General features: G+C 47.2%; 1 protein-coding gene across 11 annotated transcripts in view; it reads left to right on the top strand.

The window, feature by feature from the left end:
• R3HDM2 (R3H domain containing 2) overlaps window positions 1-13,599 on the top strand; it is a 152,471-nt gene that overhangs the window by 128,230 nt on the left and 10,642 nt on the right. For 7 of the 11 annotated variants that reach the window (XM_060113879.1, XM_060113890.1, XM_060113884.1 and 4 more), the window contains 8 exons: window positions 1,087-1,319; window positions 3,788-3,954; window positions 8,208-8,309; window positions 9,316-9,558; window positions 10,324-10,450; window positions 11,084-11,244; window positions 11,712-11,866; window positions 13,356-13,456. In XM_060113879.1, coding sequence (XP_059969862.1) covers window positions 1,087-1,319; window positions 3,788-3,954; window positions 8,208-8,309; window positions 9,316-9,558; window positions 10,324-10,450; window positions 11,084-11,244; window positions 11,712-11,866; window positions 13,356-13,456 — 1,289 coding nt within the window. The remainder of the gene's footprint in view (window positions 1-1,086; window positions 1,320-3,787; window positions 3,955-8,207; window positions 8,310-9,315; window positions 9,559-10,323; window positions 10,451-11,083; window positions 11,245-11,711; window positions 11,867-13,355; window positions 13,457-13,599) is intronic. The other 4 variants (XM_060113885.1, XM_060113888.1, XM_060113887.1 and 1 more) reach the window with 1 other exon arrangement.

Here is a 13,599-nt window from a genome sequence, read left to right on the forward strand (position 1 = left end):
TGATTATTGCTCAGTTGCTCCCCAGTATACATACCAAAATCTTTATAATTGTCATTTGGTTTTCTTAGGTCATTAGTTGTTGGAGGGTGGGGGATCTGAAAGGAAAATTCCTGGTTTTTGGTTGCTTATTGATTAAGAAGCAGTAAGAGTTCAACAAGACTTAGGGTTTTCAGGCTAGCCTCATATATCTTGAGGCGTACAGCTGTTTAGAATCACAAACAGTGATTGTAGCATCAGGATAACCCTGATGTTTCCAGAGTAAAGTAAGAGAGGATGAATCACTTTTCTCAATAGCCTTGTGCCTTGCCTAGGGCAATAGGGTTATTAATATGAAAGCAACTAGGCACAGTCAGCCCCCTGCTCTTTGCCATCCTGAGTCCTGAGGGCATGTTTGCTTGATCTTGCTGAGGATGTCAGCCTTTAGAGACCCTGGAACCAATTGTTCTCAGACACTAACACAAAACTTCCACAAAACAAGTTGGGTTGATTCCAGACTCTTAGACTGAGTTTTCTCTTTATCACACTGAGTGCCCCTTTAGCCCACTATACTCTTCTTCGCAATCCTGAAAACGTGGCCATAAGCAGCACCTCTGCTGGCTCAGATATGTGTTCTATGGAAGACCTATTGAAGGATTTATCCACGTCACTGGCTACTCCTGCCTTCCAGCAATAGTAACTTCTCGGAGTCCTTTTGTTTTAAGAACTCTCAGAAGGAACTGGTACCCCTCTGCTGCCCACTATTTACTGCATGTGTGGGATCCCTGAAGGGCCAGGGGAAGAGACCACAGCCAATCTCAGCATCATGTACGTGGTTTCCCGTCCACCTCTGGTCTGATGTATTGAATTAGTTGCCAGTTCACTGTCTTCCAGATTTGCCTCTGTGCTCTTTGTTACTGTACCGGATCTTGTTGTGTCTGCTCCCATTAAGTCTTGGTTGGCCAGCCAACTAACAAGAAGTCAGTGTCCATCCTCCCCCAACCCTCACCCCTCCTTTGTCACTGAGAGGATAGAAATGAACTCGCTCGTAGCCCTTCTGCTGAAGCGGTAGGTGAGGGGTGCTCTGACAGCTGCGGTCTCTGCATGCAGGGGGAGCCGCGAGGGGCTGAGCCGCGCCTCAAGCAGCCGCCAGAGCAGCACAGACAGCGAACTCAAATCCCTGGAGCCACGGCCTTGGAGCAGCACGGACTCTGATGGCTCTGTCCGGAGCATGCGGCCCCCTGTCACCAAAGCCAGCAGCTTCAGTGGAATCTCTATCCTCACCCGGGGCGACAGCATCGGGAGCAGTAAAGGTGGCAGTGCAGGAAGGATCTCCAGGCCAGGTAACAGAGCTGCTCTCCTTCCATCATTTCTTGCTTATCTTCTGCAAAACATCACTGATGTTTCCTTTTAACAAAACACTAACACAGCCAGATGAGGGGAAATTTGATTTCTTGGATCCATTGTCCTTTTGAGTCCCTTCTCTGATTTTCTTTCAAGCCTTCTTTCCTAATAGAAAAAAAACTGATTGGGATTAGGTTATTTTATCTGATTTCTGACCGAGGTGGGACATCCCTGTCAACCCAGGTTCAGGTTATGTACTAAAATAAGGATGATGGCTGCTTTCATTCTGTGGCCCCTGAGATTATAAAGAGGGTTTGTAGAGCAGAGGGAACCTTAGAGTTTGTAATACTGTAATTAACTGGTAGCAGCCAGTAGGCTAGAGCTTTAAGAGACACTGCTGCAGTTGCTCCTCTGGAGCCCAGTCACGGAGAAGGAGCATATGTTCCACATGCCAGCCTGGTAACCACCCTTCAGCTCTCCTGCTGTGCTCTTAGCAGAGGAGTATTTAGTTCTTTTTATCCAGCGAGCCTCTATTTCACCATCCTTCTGCCTCTGAAGAATTGCTTGAGTTTCGTCCTAGAAGTTCTGTAGGTCTTGTCCTCAAAAGGCATCAGTAGTGGTAAAGATTTTGCCTCTGTTAGGTTTCTGTTGCCGTTCTCTGTTACCTCCTTTCTAACCCCACTGCCTCTGCCTTTATCCATGCCGGTTTCCCTGCTTTATCCTCAGCCCTTTTTTTTTTTTCGGGGTGGGGGCCAGGGCACACTGGGTGGTTTGCAGGGATCTTAGTTCCCTGACCAGGGATTGAACCTGGGCCCTTGGCAGTGAAAGCGTGGAGTCCTAACCACTGGACCGCCAGGGAATTCCCTATCCTCAGCCCTGTTTAGAGCCAGTTTACCAATCTAAAACATAGATCTAACTATGTCAGTCCTCTCTTAAAAATATTCATGTTTCTGCATTCCCTGCATAATAAAATCCAAATTACGTAGCAAAGCATAACTTCCTGACTCCAGTTTGCCATCTCAGTCTCATTTCCAGATGTCCATCCTCCTCTGACCCTCCAACCATTTCTTTTTTTTTTTTTTTTTTTTTTTTTTGGCGGTATGCGGGCCTCTCACTGTTGTGGCCTCTCCCGTTGCGGAGCACAGGCTCCGGACGCGCAGGCTCAGTGGCCATGGCTCACGGGCCCGGCCGCTCCGCGGCATGTGGGATCTTCCCGGACCAGGGCACGAACCCGTGTCCCCTGCATCGGCAGGTGGACTCTCAACCACTGTGCCACCAGGGAAGCCCCAACCATTTCTTTTTATTTATTTATATATTTATTTATTTATGATTTTTGGCTGCATATCGGGTCTTAGCTGCGACATACGGGATCTTTCGTTTTGGCATGCGGGCTTCTCTCTAGTTCTGGTGCACGGGCTCCAGAGCGCATGGGCTCTGTAGTTGTGACACACAGCCTCTCTAATTGTGCACGGGCTCAGTAGTTGCGGCACATGGGTTTAGTTGCCCCGCGGCATGTGGGATCTTAGTTCCCCAACCAGGGATCGAACCTGCATCCCCTGCATTGGAAGGCAGATTCTTAACCACTGGACCACCATGGGAGTTCCCAACCATTTCTTGAATATGGCATTAGCTTTGTCTCCTCTTGGTCTGACAGGCCTTCTATTCATCCTTCAGACCCATCACTCCTGCCACGTCCTCTTTAAATTCTTCCCTCTAATCCTCCCAAGAGTTATGCTTCCTCATCTTTGCTTTCATACAACTTTATTCATATCACTGATGCATCCCTTATCAGATTTAATCGTTGTGTGGATGTCCGTTGGAAGATCCTGTTCTGCTCAAGGGCAAGGACTGTGTTCCCTTTACCTTTGTGTCCTCAGTTCATCATACAGTGCCTGCACATAGTAGATATTCAGTAAAAGTATTTTGTGTAAATGCATACATGACTTGGAGAGCCTGGAAATGAGAAAATAGTTGGATGAACTTGTGTGGGGCTGTGTGCACAGGCACGTGCTTGAAGGTTGCCTTCAGCAACTTTTATGAGATGCTGCAAGTTGAGAAGAAATCAAGGAGAAGACAAGTTTCTTAAGGGACTAGGAATCTATATTATCCCAGGAAGCAAACATTCATGTTTTCAGCTGTCTAATCATGATGGACAGATTCTAGGCACTCCAGGGAAGGTACCTCAGCAGCTTCACATTTTGTTTATTTCCAAAACCAAACATTGACAGTCAAGGTGGTTACTGTCCCCAGGGAGTAGAAACCTGCTAAGATGAGGACTCCCGTCAGCAGGACTGTTGAAATGCATCTGTGCTCATGCATGGACCTCCCCAAGACAGTGGGGGAGTGGACAGAAGAGGAATGACAAGGAAAACAGCAAGGAAAGAGGAAAGCCCTCTCCTCTCCCCCAGGGGAGGGTATGTTCATGGCTTGTGCTTACAACTCTTGCTGGGTCTCCTCTTTGCCTTAGGTATGGCGCTAGGTGCCCCAGAAGTGTGCAGCCAGGTCACCTCATCCCAGTCTGTCCGGGGCCTTCTCCCTTGTACTGCCCAGCAGCAGCAGCCGCAACAGCAACTTCCTGCTCTCCCTCCCACGCCTCAGCAGCAGCCACCCTTGAATAATCACATGATCTCACAGGTGAGTCACCACTCGGTGCCAGGGCCCCCTCCTCTCTGATTCACGCAAGCTCTGGAGATACAGTCATGTCTCTTGTGCTGTGGGTGGCAGGAAAGATCTGTTTTTGGAGATAGGCCACTCCCTCCCCCACCTCTTGTATGTGAGTTGTGGGGAGAGAAGAGGAAGGGCAGAGGTTTGGCCAGAGTGTTCTTAGTGGCGTCACCCTGGGAGTTGTTTTGCTTTATACTTCCTTCTCTCCCTCCTGAGAACTGTCAGTGGGACCTTCTACCCCATTCCACGGTTCTGCTGTACTCGGTCTCCCTCTATCCTGTGTAATTAGCAAAGTGATTTTGCACCCTATATCCATACATGGAGCTTGAAAACATCACAGCTCCTACCATAGTCTACCTGAGTGTGTTCATATGGCTGTTGACCCATAAATAAATATTTATATGTTGGGGTTTTGGGGAAAGGAAATAACACTCATTAAAACACCTGCCATAAAGCACAAAACCCCCCAATGTTGTCTTTGTTTCTTGAGGGAGAAAGAGCTCTCTCTTTCTCCTTCTGTTGCTGGCCTGTTCGATGTTGGTTCCAACTAGGGTTTAAGTTTTGCTTCTGTGGAGACCATGCAAGTCATCAGCATAAGAATCAGATCCTATTCTAAGCTGGAACCTCCTCGGTGTTTTAGGTTTAAAGTCTCCTTAATACTCTGAGGAGAGATATGCTGAGATCTTCACTTACTGTTTTCTTCCATGAATAGAGCTCTTCATGAATAGAGCCTATACTTTATCCTGAAGTATTCTCTGGTAGTCAGGAAGCCAATATGTCCATATTCTTTTCTGCTGCAGTTTAAGTTCTCATTTCACCTCCCAGGCTCCCTCATCTCCCTGCTCAGTTAGTCCAGCTTGGCCTCAGATATATCTCTTCCACAGGTACAAGAAGCAAGTCCTAAGCCCTGATACCCCAGGGACTGGAAACTAGAGTGGAAACACCCCAGAATGGCCCATTACTACCCCGTTCATACATTGGGAAATGAATCTAAAATAAAGAACAGTGAAGATCCAGTAAACTCTGCTTTGTGGCTTAACGTAACACACATGCCAATCATTCCAAGTCCTTCATCTCAGTCCCTAAATCAGTTTCTCTGTAGTCCTGACTTTCTTTCTTATTCTACCACCATCTGTCTACCACCTCATTAAGTCTCATTCACATTAGCTTACCTCGCTTCATACTGAAGCATAGCATGTGTGTGTGCTTTTCCTTGTCTGTGTCTTAATTCAGACCTGTGAGTAAACTCTGAACTTCTCCCTCCAGCCATCCCCTACAGTTTCTGTGTGTGTGTCTCACTTTTTTAAGGTCCCAGTATTTTTTTGAGTTTTCTAAAATGTGTGTATTTTAATACAGTTCTGTTCCCTTTTCTCCCTCTTAGTCTTCCATCTGTCTCCTCCTTCCATCCATATCTAGAAACAGACAGCAAGAGTGGGAGGGGGATGAAGAGATAAGTAAAGAGACTAACCAGTGGGGACTGAAAAGCTTTTAGATAGAATGTTCAGGTAACCGGCCCTAAATCCCAAACTTTTACTCAGATTCTGTCCCTGCTTCTGAATCATGAGGGTCAGTGGGTCAGTTCTTGGTATTGATTGATCGTCCACAGGCAGTACAGTGCTAGGTTAGGTCCTATAGACTGGGGACAGGGGAACATTATTTGGTACAGAGATCTCAGAAATTTATTCTTGCAATTAATTGTGATCACAAATGCCAAACTAAAAAATCTTATGCTTGGTTAAGTTTTGGTGTCTCTGAAGCACTTATGGTAGCTGCTAATATTATACCAGCACCACCCCACTATATATAACTCCTTTTCTCTTTATCCCTTTCTTCCTCTTCCTACTGCCTTTTTCTTTCTTCCTTCCCTTCTCTTTTTCCCTGTCTCTCAGCACTGGTAGCTCTCCAAACTCAAGTTGCTGAGCCCCAGAATACTTACTGTTTAGTTTCTCAAATGGTACGTAACAGTGAAGGGATGGAGGAAGTGACCACACACACACATAAACCACTGTGCTTACTCTAAAGGTTTTCCTTTTGAAGAAAAACCTTTAGCTCTGTAGCAAAAAGCATTTGCTCCAGGCCTGGGGGCAGTGCTGGCTAAACTATGCTCTTTCTCCTCTTGGAAGGCCTCTGCCGTCAGAGTAGGCCTCCATATCACATATCAGTAGAACATTTGAAACCAAGGGGTGAGACTGATGATTAAAGGACCAGTGACTACCTTTTGCCCAATTAACTTAGAGTAGACCTCTTGAGAAGGAGTCCGCTGAGCCTCTCCATGGAGTCCAGTCAGGATCCAAGAGCCAATGATCTAGCCCAGAAGTCACCAGTAGGTGGCAGTCACATCCCTCAGGGCCAGTCTTTGGCTTCCCTGTCGTTTTTTGAAGTTCCCTAACTGGTGTTTGAGACTCTCTAAGAAGAGAACTGTAGCTGAGGGTAGTGGTAGAATAACTTAAAAATAGCACTGAGATGCCTGCCTTTACCACTACCCTTCCTCAGTTGGGAGAGGCCTAACAGAGGAGCATCCTTTCTTCTTTCTTCACTTTTTACTCAGAACTCACAAATGTGAGGAAAAACAGGCAGAGTTGTTTTACCACTTCCCTGTCCCTAAGGCCTCTCCTTGTCCCCCAGAGAATGTAAGGCCTGAAGTATGGCAGAACCTCCCCCAAGAAAGAAGTGGATTAGGATAATAGAAAATGGGTCTAAAAGTTACCAGCACAGGTAGCTCAAGCTGAGCAGCTTGGCCAGCAGTTACATTTGGAATGCCACTGGCTTACAGAAAATACGTGTGCCAGGAGAGCCAAGAGCTTATTTTCAAGGCTGTGGCATTATCTCTCCCACGTCACACAGTGGATTCTCAGTAACTTTTTCCTAGCCAAGATGACTTACATTTTATTTAATGCAGATATCAGGAGTATTCTCCATCTTGGATGTCTTATAATTCCTGGACTCTCTGACTCTGGAACTGTTGGTCCCCTCTGTGAAAGGCTGTCCCAGGAGATATGTGGCAGGAGAGTATTGATACATTGGTCCCCCACAACTCTTAATACTCTACTTTGGAAAGAGGAAGGAGAGTTACACAAACAAAAAGATGTTTATGTAATTTTGTTTGACTTCTTCCTTTACCTCCTCCCTACTGCTAGAGTAGAGTAGAAAGAACATACGTCAGGCAGAACTAGGTTCCCATCCCTGTTCTGCTGCATTAGCTGTGTGATCCTGGGTGTATGATTTAATTTCTCTGAGCCTTACTATCTTAACTGCAGATACAAGTTATCTTATCTCCCTATGGGATTATTGTGAGGTTGTAGTGAGATAATGTATGTAAGTTAGACAATGTATATCAGTGTTATTTCCCCTTCTCTTCGTAGCTTCTCCAGAGGCTATGACTGGAGAACCGATGAGGTGATTGAAATAGCTAGAGGGGAAGATGAGAGAGAAAAAAATAACTCCCCATTAGTTGGTTTAGAACAAACACACCATGTTCCTAATAAGCAAGTCCTCCTGCTTGAGGCTAGTGAAGGGACTGAAGGAACAAAAGCTGAAACTAGGCTATTTATATTTTATTCTTAAATCCCTCCCTGTTTGCTTATGGGAGCATTTTTCATACTGCCCTCACAGCCTGGAGGAGCATAGAACAAGCACTGGAGCAGGAGGAAGTAGCGGAACCAAGCGTGAACTGGCTTATTTTTCCTTCTCTGCCCTCGGGAGGCTGATGATCCTTGTGAATGAGCACTTCCTTCAGGAGAGCTGTGGTGTGAAATCAGGAGCATGCCTGGGAGAGCCGAGCCAGACCTTGGATGACCCTTCCTACAGAAGCGGGAATCCCTTCTCACGTGGGCATTCAAGGAGGGTTATGCGTCCCAGGAATCCTATGCTCAGGAAAAATGCTTGGGAAAAAAGCTGTGTTTGGGATCAGGCGGCAGACCCTGGCTCTGAGATGCTCACAACAGCTGCAGAGTTGAGTGGCTAATGGGGCAGAGTGTGCAGTGCGTCTGTACTTATAGGAGAGATTGCTTATTTGTCAGAGATGTGAAAACCATGAGCTGTCCTGGGCTTGGTCTCCAGTCTGCTCAGAAGCCTTACTTTTCATGTGAAATTTCTTTTATGATTAACCTTGTTGTTCCTTCCCTTTCCCTCCCCATCTCTGCCCCACCCCCGCCCCCGCCTATGCCTCTCCCTGTACCTCCCTTTTCTCTTCCCTTTCCACATGTCTCTCTGCTGGTCCACAGCCAGTCCCGGCTCTGCAGCCCTCTCCGCAGCCTGTTCAGTTCTCTCCAGGCTCCTGTCCCCAAGTCCTTCTGCCAGTCTCTCCGCCCCAGCAGTACAACATGGTATAAACTCCATTCCCCCTTTTTGTCTTGTCCGTGTGTGGCCTGTGTCTGGGCATGTCTGGGTCAGTCTGTGACAACCGTGCAAAACAGTTGTGCTGTTTAGAGGACCATTGTTAGAAGGTATTTCTGCTTAAGGGGCCAGCACAGGCTGAACTATACTTCATTCTAGTGACCTCATAACAGTACTTTAGGCATCAAAAGATTCCTAAATGTAAGACAGAGAAGAACACTGAATTCCCCTGAGTTTCAGGACAGGGAACAAAATCAGATGTTGCTCTAACCTGGGCTCCTCATCCTCTCTACCATGTGCATCCTTCATCTCATCTGCTCCCAGGACATGTCTGAGGAACCCAGTTTATTCTGTACAGAATGATTCTTTATAATTTCCTTTAAAAATAAAAACACAGGGACTTCCCTGGTGGCGCAGTGGTTAAGGATCTGCCTGCCAATGCAGGGGACACAGGTTTGAGCCCTGGTCCGGGAAGATCCCACATGCCGTGGAGCAAATAAGACCGTGCGCCACAACTTCTGAGCCTGTGCTCTAGAGCCTGAGAGCCACAGCTACTGAGCTGCATGCCACAACTACTGAAGCCCACGCACCTAGAGCCCATGCTCTACAACAAGAGAAGCCACTGCAACAAGAAGCCTGCGCAGTGCAACAAAGAGTAGCCTACCTTGCCACAACTAGAGAAGGCCCGCGCGCAACAATGAAGACGCAACACAGCCAAAAATAAATAAATAAATTTAAAAAAAAAACGCTTGTGAAAAAAATAAATAAAACACCATATGACAGAGGCTTAGGGCAATCAATCAATCAATCAATAAAAAAACACCGTATGACAGAGGCTTAGGGCGCCTCCTAGGGCACACATGCAGGAGTGTCCCAAATTGGTGTAAGGAAGGAAAGCTGTAGAGAGGGCTACTATTTCTGTCTGTCTGTGTTGAATCCAAAGACCTGGGGTTTGATATGACCTCAGTCCTTGGGTCTCCCTCACTCTCTCAACAGACAGATGATCTCAGCAACCCCTTTGGACAAATGAGCCTTAGCCGCCAAGGTTCTACTGAAGCAGCTGACCCATCCTCAGCTCTGTTCCAGCCCCCACTTATCTCCCAGCACCCTCAGCAGACTAGCTTCATCATGGCTTCTACAGGACAGCCCCTCCCTACTTCCAGCTATTCCACTTCTAACCATGCACCACCTACTCAGCAAGTCCTGCCACCCCAGGGCTACATGCAGCCCCCTCAGCAGGTGAGTGGCTTGGGTTCCCAGTTTAAATCACTAATTCAGGGACTTCCCTGGTGGTCCAGTGGTTAAGACTCCGTGCTCCCAATGCAGGGGGCCTGGGTTCGATCCTTGGTCGGGGAACTAGGTCCCACATGCTGCACCTACAGCCCGCATGCTGCAACTAAAAGATCCCACATGCCACAACTAAGACCCGGCACAGGCAAATAAATAAATATTTTTTTAAAAAATAAATCACTAATTCAGTTTGCCCCGTATTATAATTCTTTCTTCCTCTAGTTTAGACAAATCAGAGGGGATAACTGTCCCCTACCCACCTCCATTTCCCCACCTTGACTTGAGAATTTTCTTTCTAGTCAGAAGGCCATCTTTCAGGGGCTTCCCTGGTGGCGCAGTGGTTGAGAGTCTGCCTGCCGATGCAGGGGACACGGGTTTGTGCCCCGGTCCGGGAAGATCCCACATTCTGCGGAGCGGCTGGGCCCGTGAGCCATGGCCGCTGAGCCTGCGCGTCCGGAGCCTGCGTTCCGCAGCGGGAGAGGCCACAACAGTGAGAGGCCCGCGTACCGCAAAAAAAAAAAAAAAAGGCCATCTTTCAAATAACACAAGTCCTTCCTGTTCTGTTTCAAACTTGTATACTAATGCTGCAATTGCAGGCCCACAATAGCTCCGTTTACAGATTTCTGGGAATTAACTGTGATGTATTTAATAGTTTGGGGATGTTGGGGCTGAATTTGAGGGACTTTCTGATACATCTGTTTCTTCTTACCATAGATCCAGGTTTCTTACTATCCCCCTGGACAGTATCCTAACTCCAACCAGCAATATCGACCTCTCTCTCACCCGGTGGCCTACAGCCCCCAACGTGGTCAACAGCTGCCTCAGCCATCCCAGCAACCTGGTAAGAGGAACGGCTGATGTAAGAAGGTAGTGAGTAAGGAAAGGGCGGAGACTGGGAAAGAGAATTACCTTCGCTGTTTAAAAAGCAGGGGGGACTTCCCTGGTGGCTCAGTGGTTAAGAATCTGCCTGCCAATGCAGGGGACACGGGTTCAAGCCCTGGTCCAGGAAGATCCCACATGCTGCAGAGCAACTAAGCCCGTGCACCACAACTACTGAGCCTGTGCTCTAGAGCCCGCGAGCCACAGCTACTGAGCCCGTGTGCCACAACTACTGAAGCCCGTGCGCCTAGAGCCCGTGCTCCGCAACAAGAGAAGCCACTGCAGTGAGAAGCCTGTGCACCGCAACAAAGAGTAGCCCCCACTCGCTGCAACTAGAGAAAGCCCGTGCGTGGCAACAAAGACCCAATGCAGCCAAAAATAAATAGATAGATAGATTTATTTTTAAAAATAAATAAAGTAAAAAGCAGGGGGTGCAGGGGGCGGGGGGGCGGCAGGAATGATTAGGGTCCTGAAGAGGAACCTGTGATCTCCAGAAAAAGAAAAAGTAAAATAGAAGGAAAATTACTGAGAGAGTGTGACCTCCTAAACATTGTTGATACTATGCTGATGTCTTCTCTGCTTTGCCCATCCCTAGGTTTACAGCCCATGATGCCTAACCAGCAGCAGGCGGCTTACCAAGGCATGATTGGGGTCCAGCAGCCACAGAACCAGGGCCTGCTCAGCAGCCAGAGGAGCAGCATGGGGGGCCAGATGCAAGGCCTGGTGGTTCAGTACACTCCACTGCCTTCTTACCAAGTGGGTGCATTTTGTACTAGGAAAGATCACCCAGTCCTTGGGATGAGGAAAAGGAGGAGAGTTTCCCACATCCTCCAGTCTGACAACTCGAACACTAAAACATTGTTCACTTTACCCCTAGAATTTTTAGGTTTTCTTCCTCTGAGAGAAGGCCCAGAGAGTCTGAGAACAGTCTTTATTTAAATTGTTTGGTTTTTATATAGCCATGCAAACGAGTATATGCCCAGAAAAGTAGGATCTAGAGGAAATTAGGCTCCTTCCTGTACATCACATGCCCATGGGTGAGGTTTGGAGAGGAAGGGAATGGAGGTAGCTCTAAGCATTTCCTTTACGCAGGTAAGGAGAATAGGAGTCTCTAAAGGTAGGGAAGGAGGTTAGAGTGTCCTGGTCTAGTGATGACTAGGGGCTGTTCTTTGGATGAACTCTTTAGGAGTAAGAGTGGTCATTCTCTTCTTGTCTCCACCCAGATCCCAGTGGGTAATGACTCGCAAAATGTGGTCCAGCCGCCTTTCCAGCAACCCATGCTGGTCCCTGCGAGCCAATCTGTGCAAGGGGGCCTCCCAGCAGGAGGTGTACCAGTGTATTACAGCATGATCCCTCCAGCTCAGCAGAACGGTACAAGGTGAGAACTCCCAGAGAGTTGGGGTGCATCTCCCACAGACCTTTAGCAACTGTTGCACCATGGTTTTGTTTCCACTGGGAAAGAAAGGCAGGGGTAAAGATCCCAGTGGTACCCTAAAGCAGGTAGAACATGAGGGAGTTCATTCTCCTCTTCGTGTCAATTCAATATTTGCATAAGAATTCATCAGCAGGAAAAATTCCTGCTTCGGAGACAGAAGCTTTATAATTTCCCCCATTTTTTGTTTTTCTTATCAGTGGGATTCAGAACTATGAGATAGAGACTGCTTATTATTTTAAAAAAGCAATTTGGAGTATACATATGTAAATTTTTCTGTGTACATCTATATCCATGGATGAATCTGAGATAGCCTATTTCTATATGTCTATTTATATCTATCTTAGTATAGCTCATAGCTAATAGAATTTTAGAGGTAGAAGTTACCTTAGAAATGTCTAAGTATTTAGACATTTCTAAGTGTCTAATAGTCCACTCCCCTTGTTTTATTTATTTTTATTTATTTATTTATTTATTTATTTGCGGTTCACGGGCCTCTCACTGCTGTGGCCTCTCCCACTAAGGAGCACAGGCTCCGGACGCGCAGGCTCAGCGGCCATGGCTCACGGGCCCAGCCGCTCCGCGGCATGTGGGATCTTCCCGGACTGGGTCACGAACCCGTGTCCCCTGCATCGGCAGGCAGACTCTCAACCAGTGGGCCACCAGGGAAGCCCCCCTTGTTTTATTTTTCTCCCTTCTTTTATAAATGAGGAAATTCCAACTAAGGATGTTAAGAAACTTACCCAAAGTCACAGAACTAGTTAGTAGAAGCAGAGCTGGGACTAGAACTCAAGTATGGGCCTACCTTGATGTATTTCTGTGTCTCTCTCAGTGTCCACATTTCTGTCTTTTTATGTTTATGTCTCCATGTTGTCTTGAGTTTTGTGAGATTTTTCCCCATTTGTCTTTAGTTGACTATATGTGTTTGCCATTGAGAAAATATCCTAAATCTCCTTAGTTATTTTTTGCCTATCTCTCTCTAGCACTTTAGCCCTGTGTGTCTGTCTCTGGCATTCTCTTCGTGTTTCTGCTGTGTTTCCCAGAGAGAGAGAGAGAGAGAGAGAGAGAGAGGGAGAGAGAGAGAGAGAGAGAGAGTGTGTGTGTGTGTGTGTGTGTGTGTGTGTGTGTGTGTGTGTGCACGCGCACATGTGTATGTGTTTGGTGTTTCTACACTGTTAGGAAGAGCATGTGTTACTAACATTCCATCTGTAGCGCTGATTAGCAGCTTCCTAATTGAAAGATGATCAAGTACAAATATATATAATTAACTTTGAACTGATGAGTGATTTTAGAAATTGCATGGCAAATTGGTCTGGGAATGGCTTGGAGCTGCCTTGACTTCCCACAGGGGAGGCCCAGGAAGCAACAGCTGTCTGCCAGGAGTTGCGTTCCTCCCTCTACCGCTTTACCACTCTTCTCTTCTCCATCTCCCCAGCCCTTCTGTGGGGTTTCTGCAACCTCCTGGCTCTGAGCAGTACCAGATGCCTCAGTCTCCCTCTCCCTGCAGTCCACCACAGATGCCACAGCAGTACTCAGGTAAGAGGATAAAGAATTGAGGGGTCTTGGGCACTGGTGAGAGCAAACACTGCTGAAGGACTTGTGCTTTAGAGCTGGGAAGGACAAAGAGAGTTCAGGGATTGGCTCTTTCCCCAACTGTGACCCCATCATGAGGGAAGACC

The sequence above is a fragment of the Mesoplodon densirostris genome, chromosome 11, assembly GCF_025265405.1.
Source record: "Mesoplodon densirostris isolate mMesDen1 chromosome 11, mMesDen1 primary haplotype, whole genome shotgun sequence".
Lineage (NCBI taxonomy): Eukaryota > Metazoa > Chordata > Mammalia > Artiodactyla > Ziphiidae > Mesoplodon > Mesoplodon densirostris.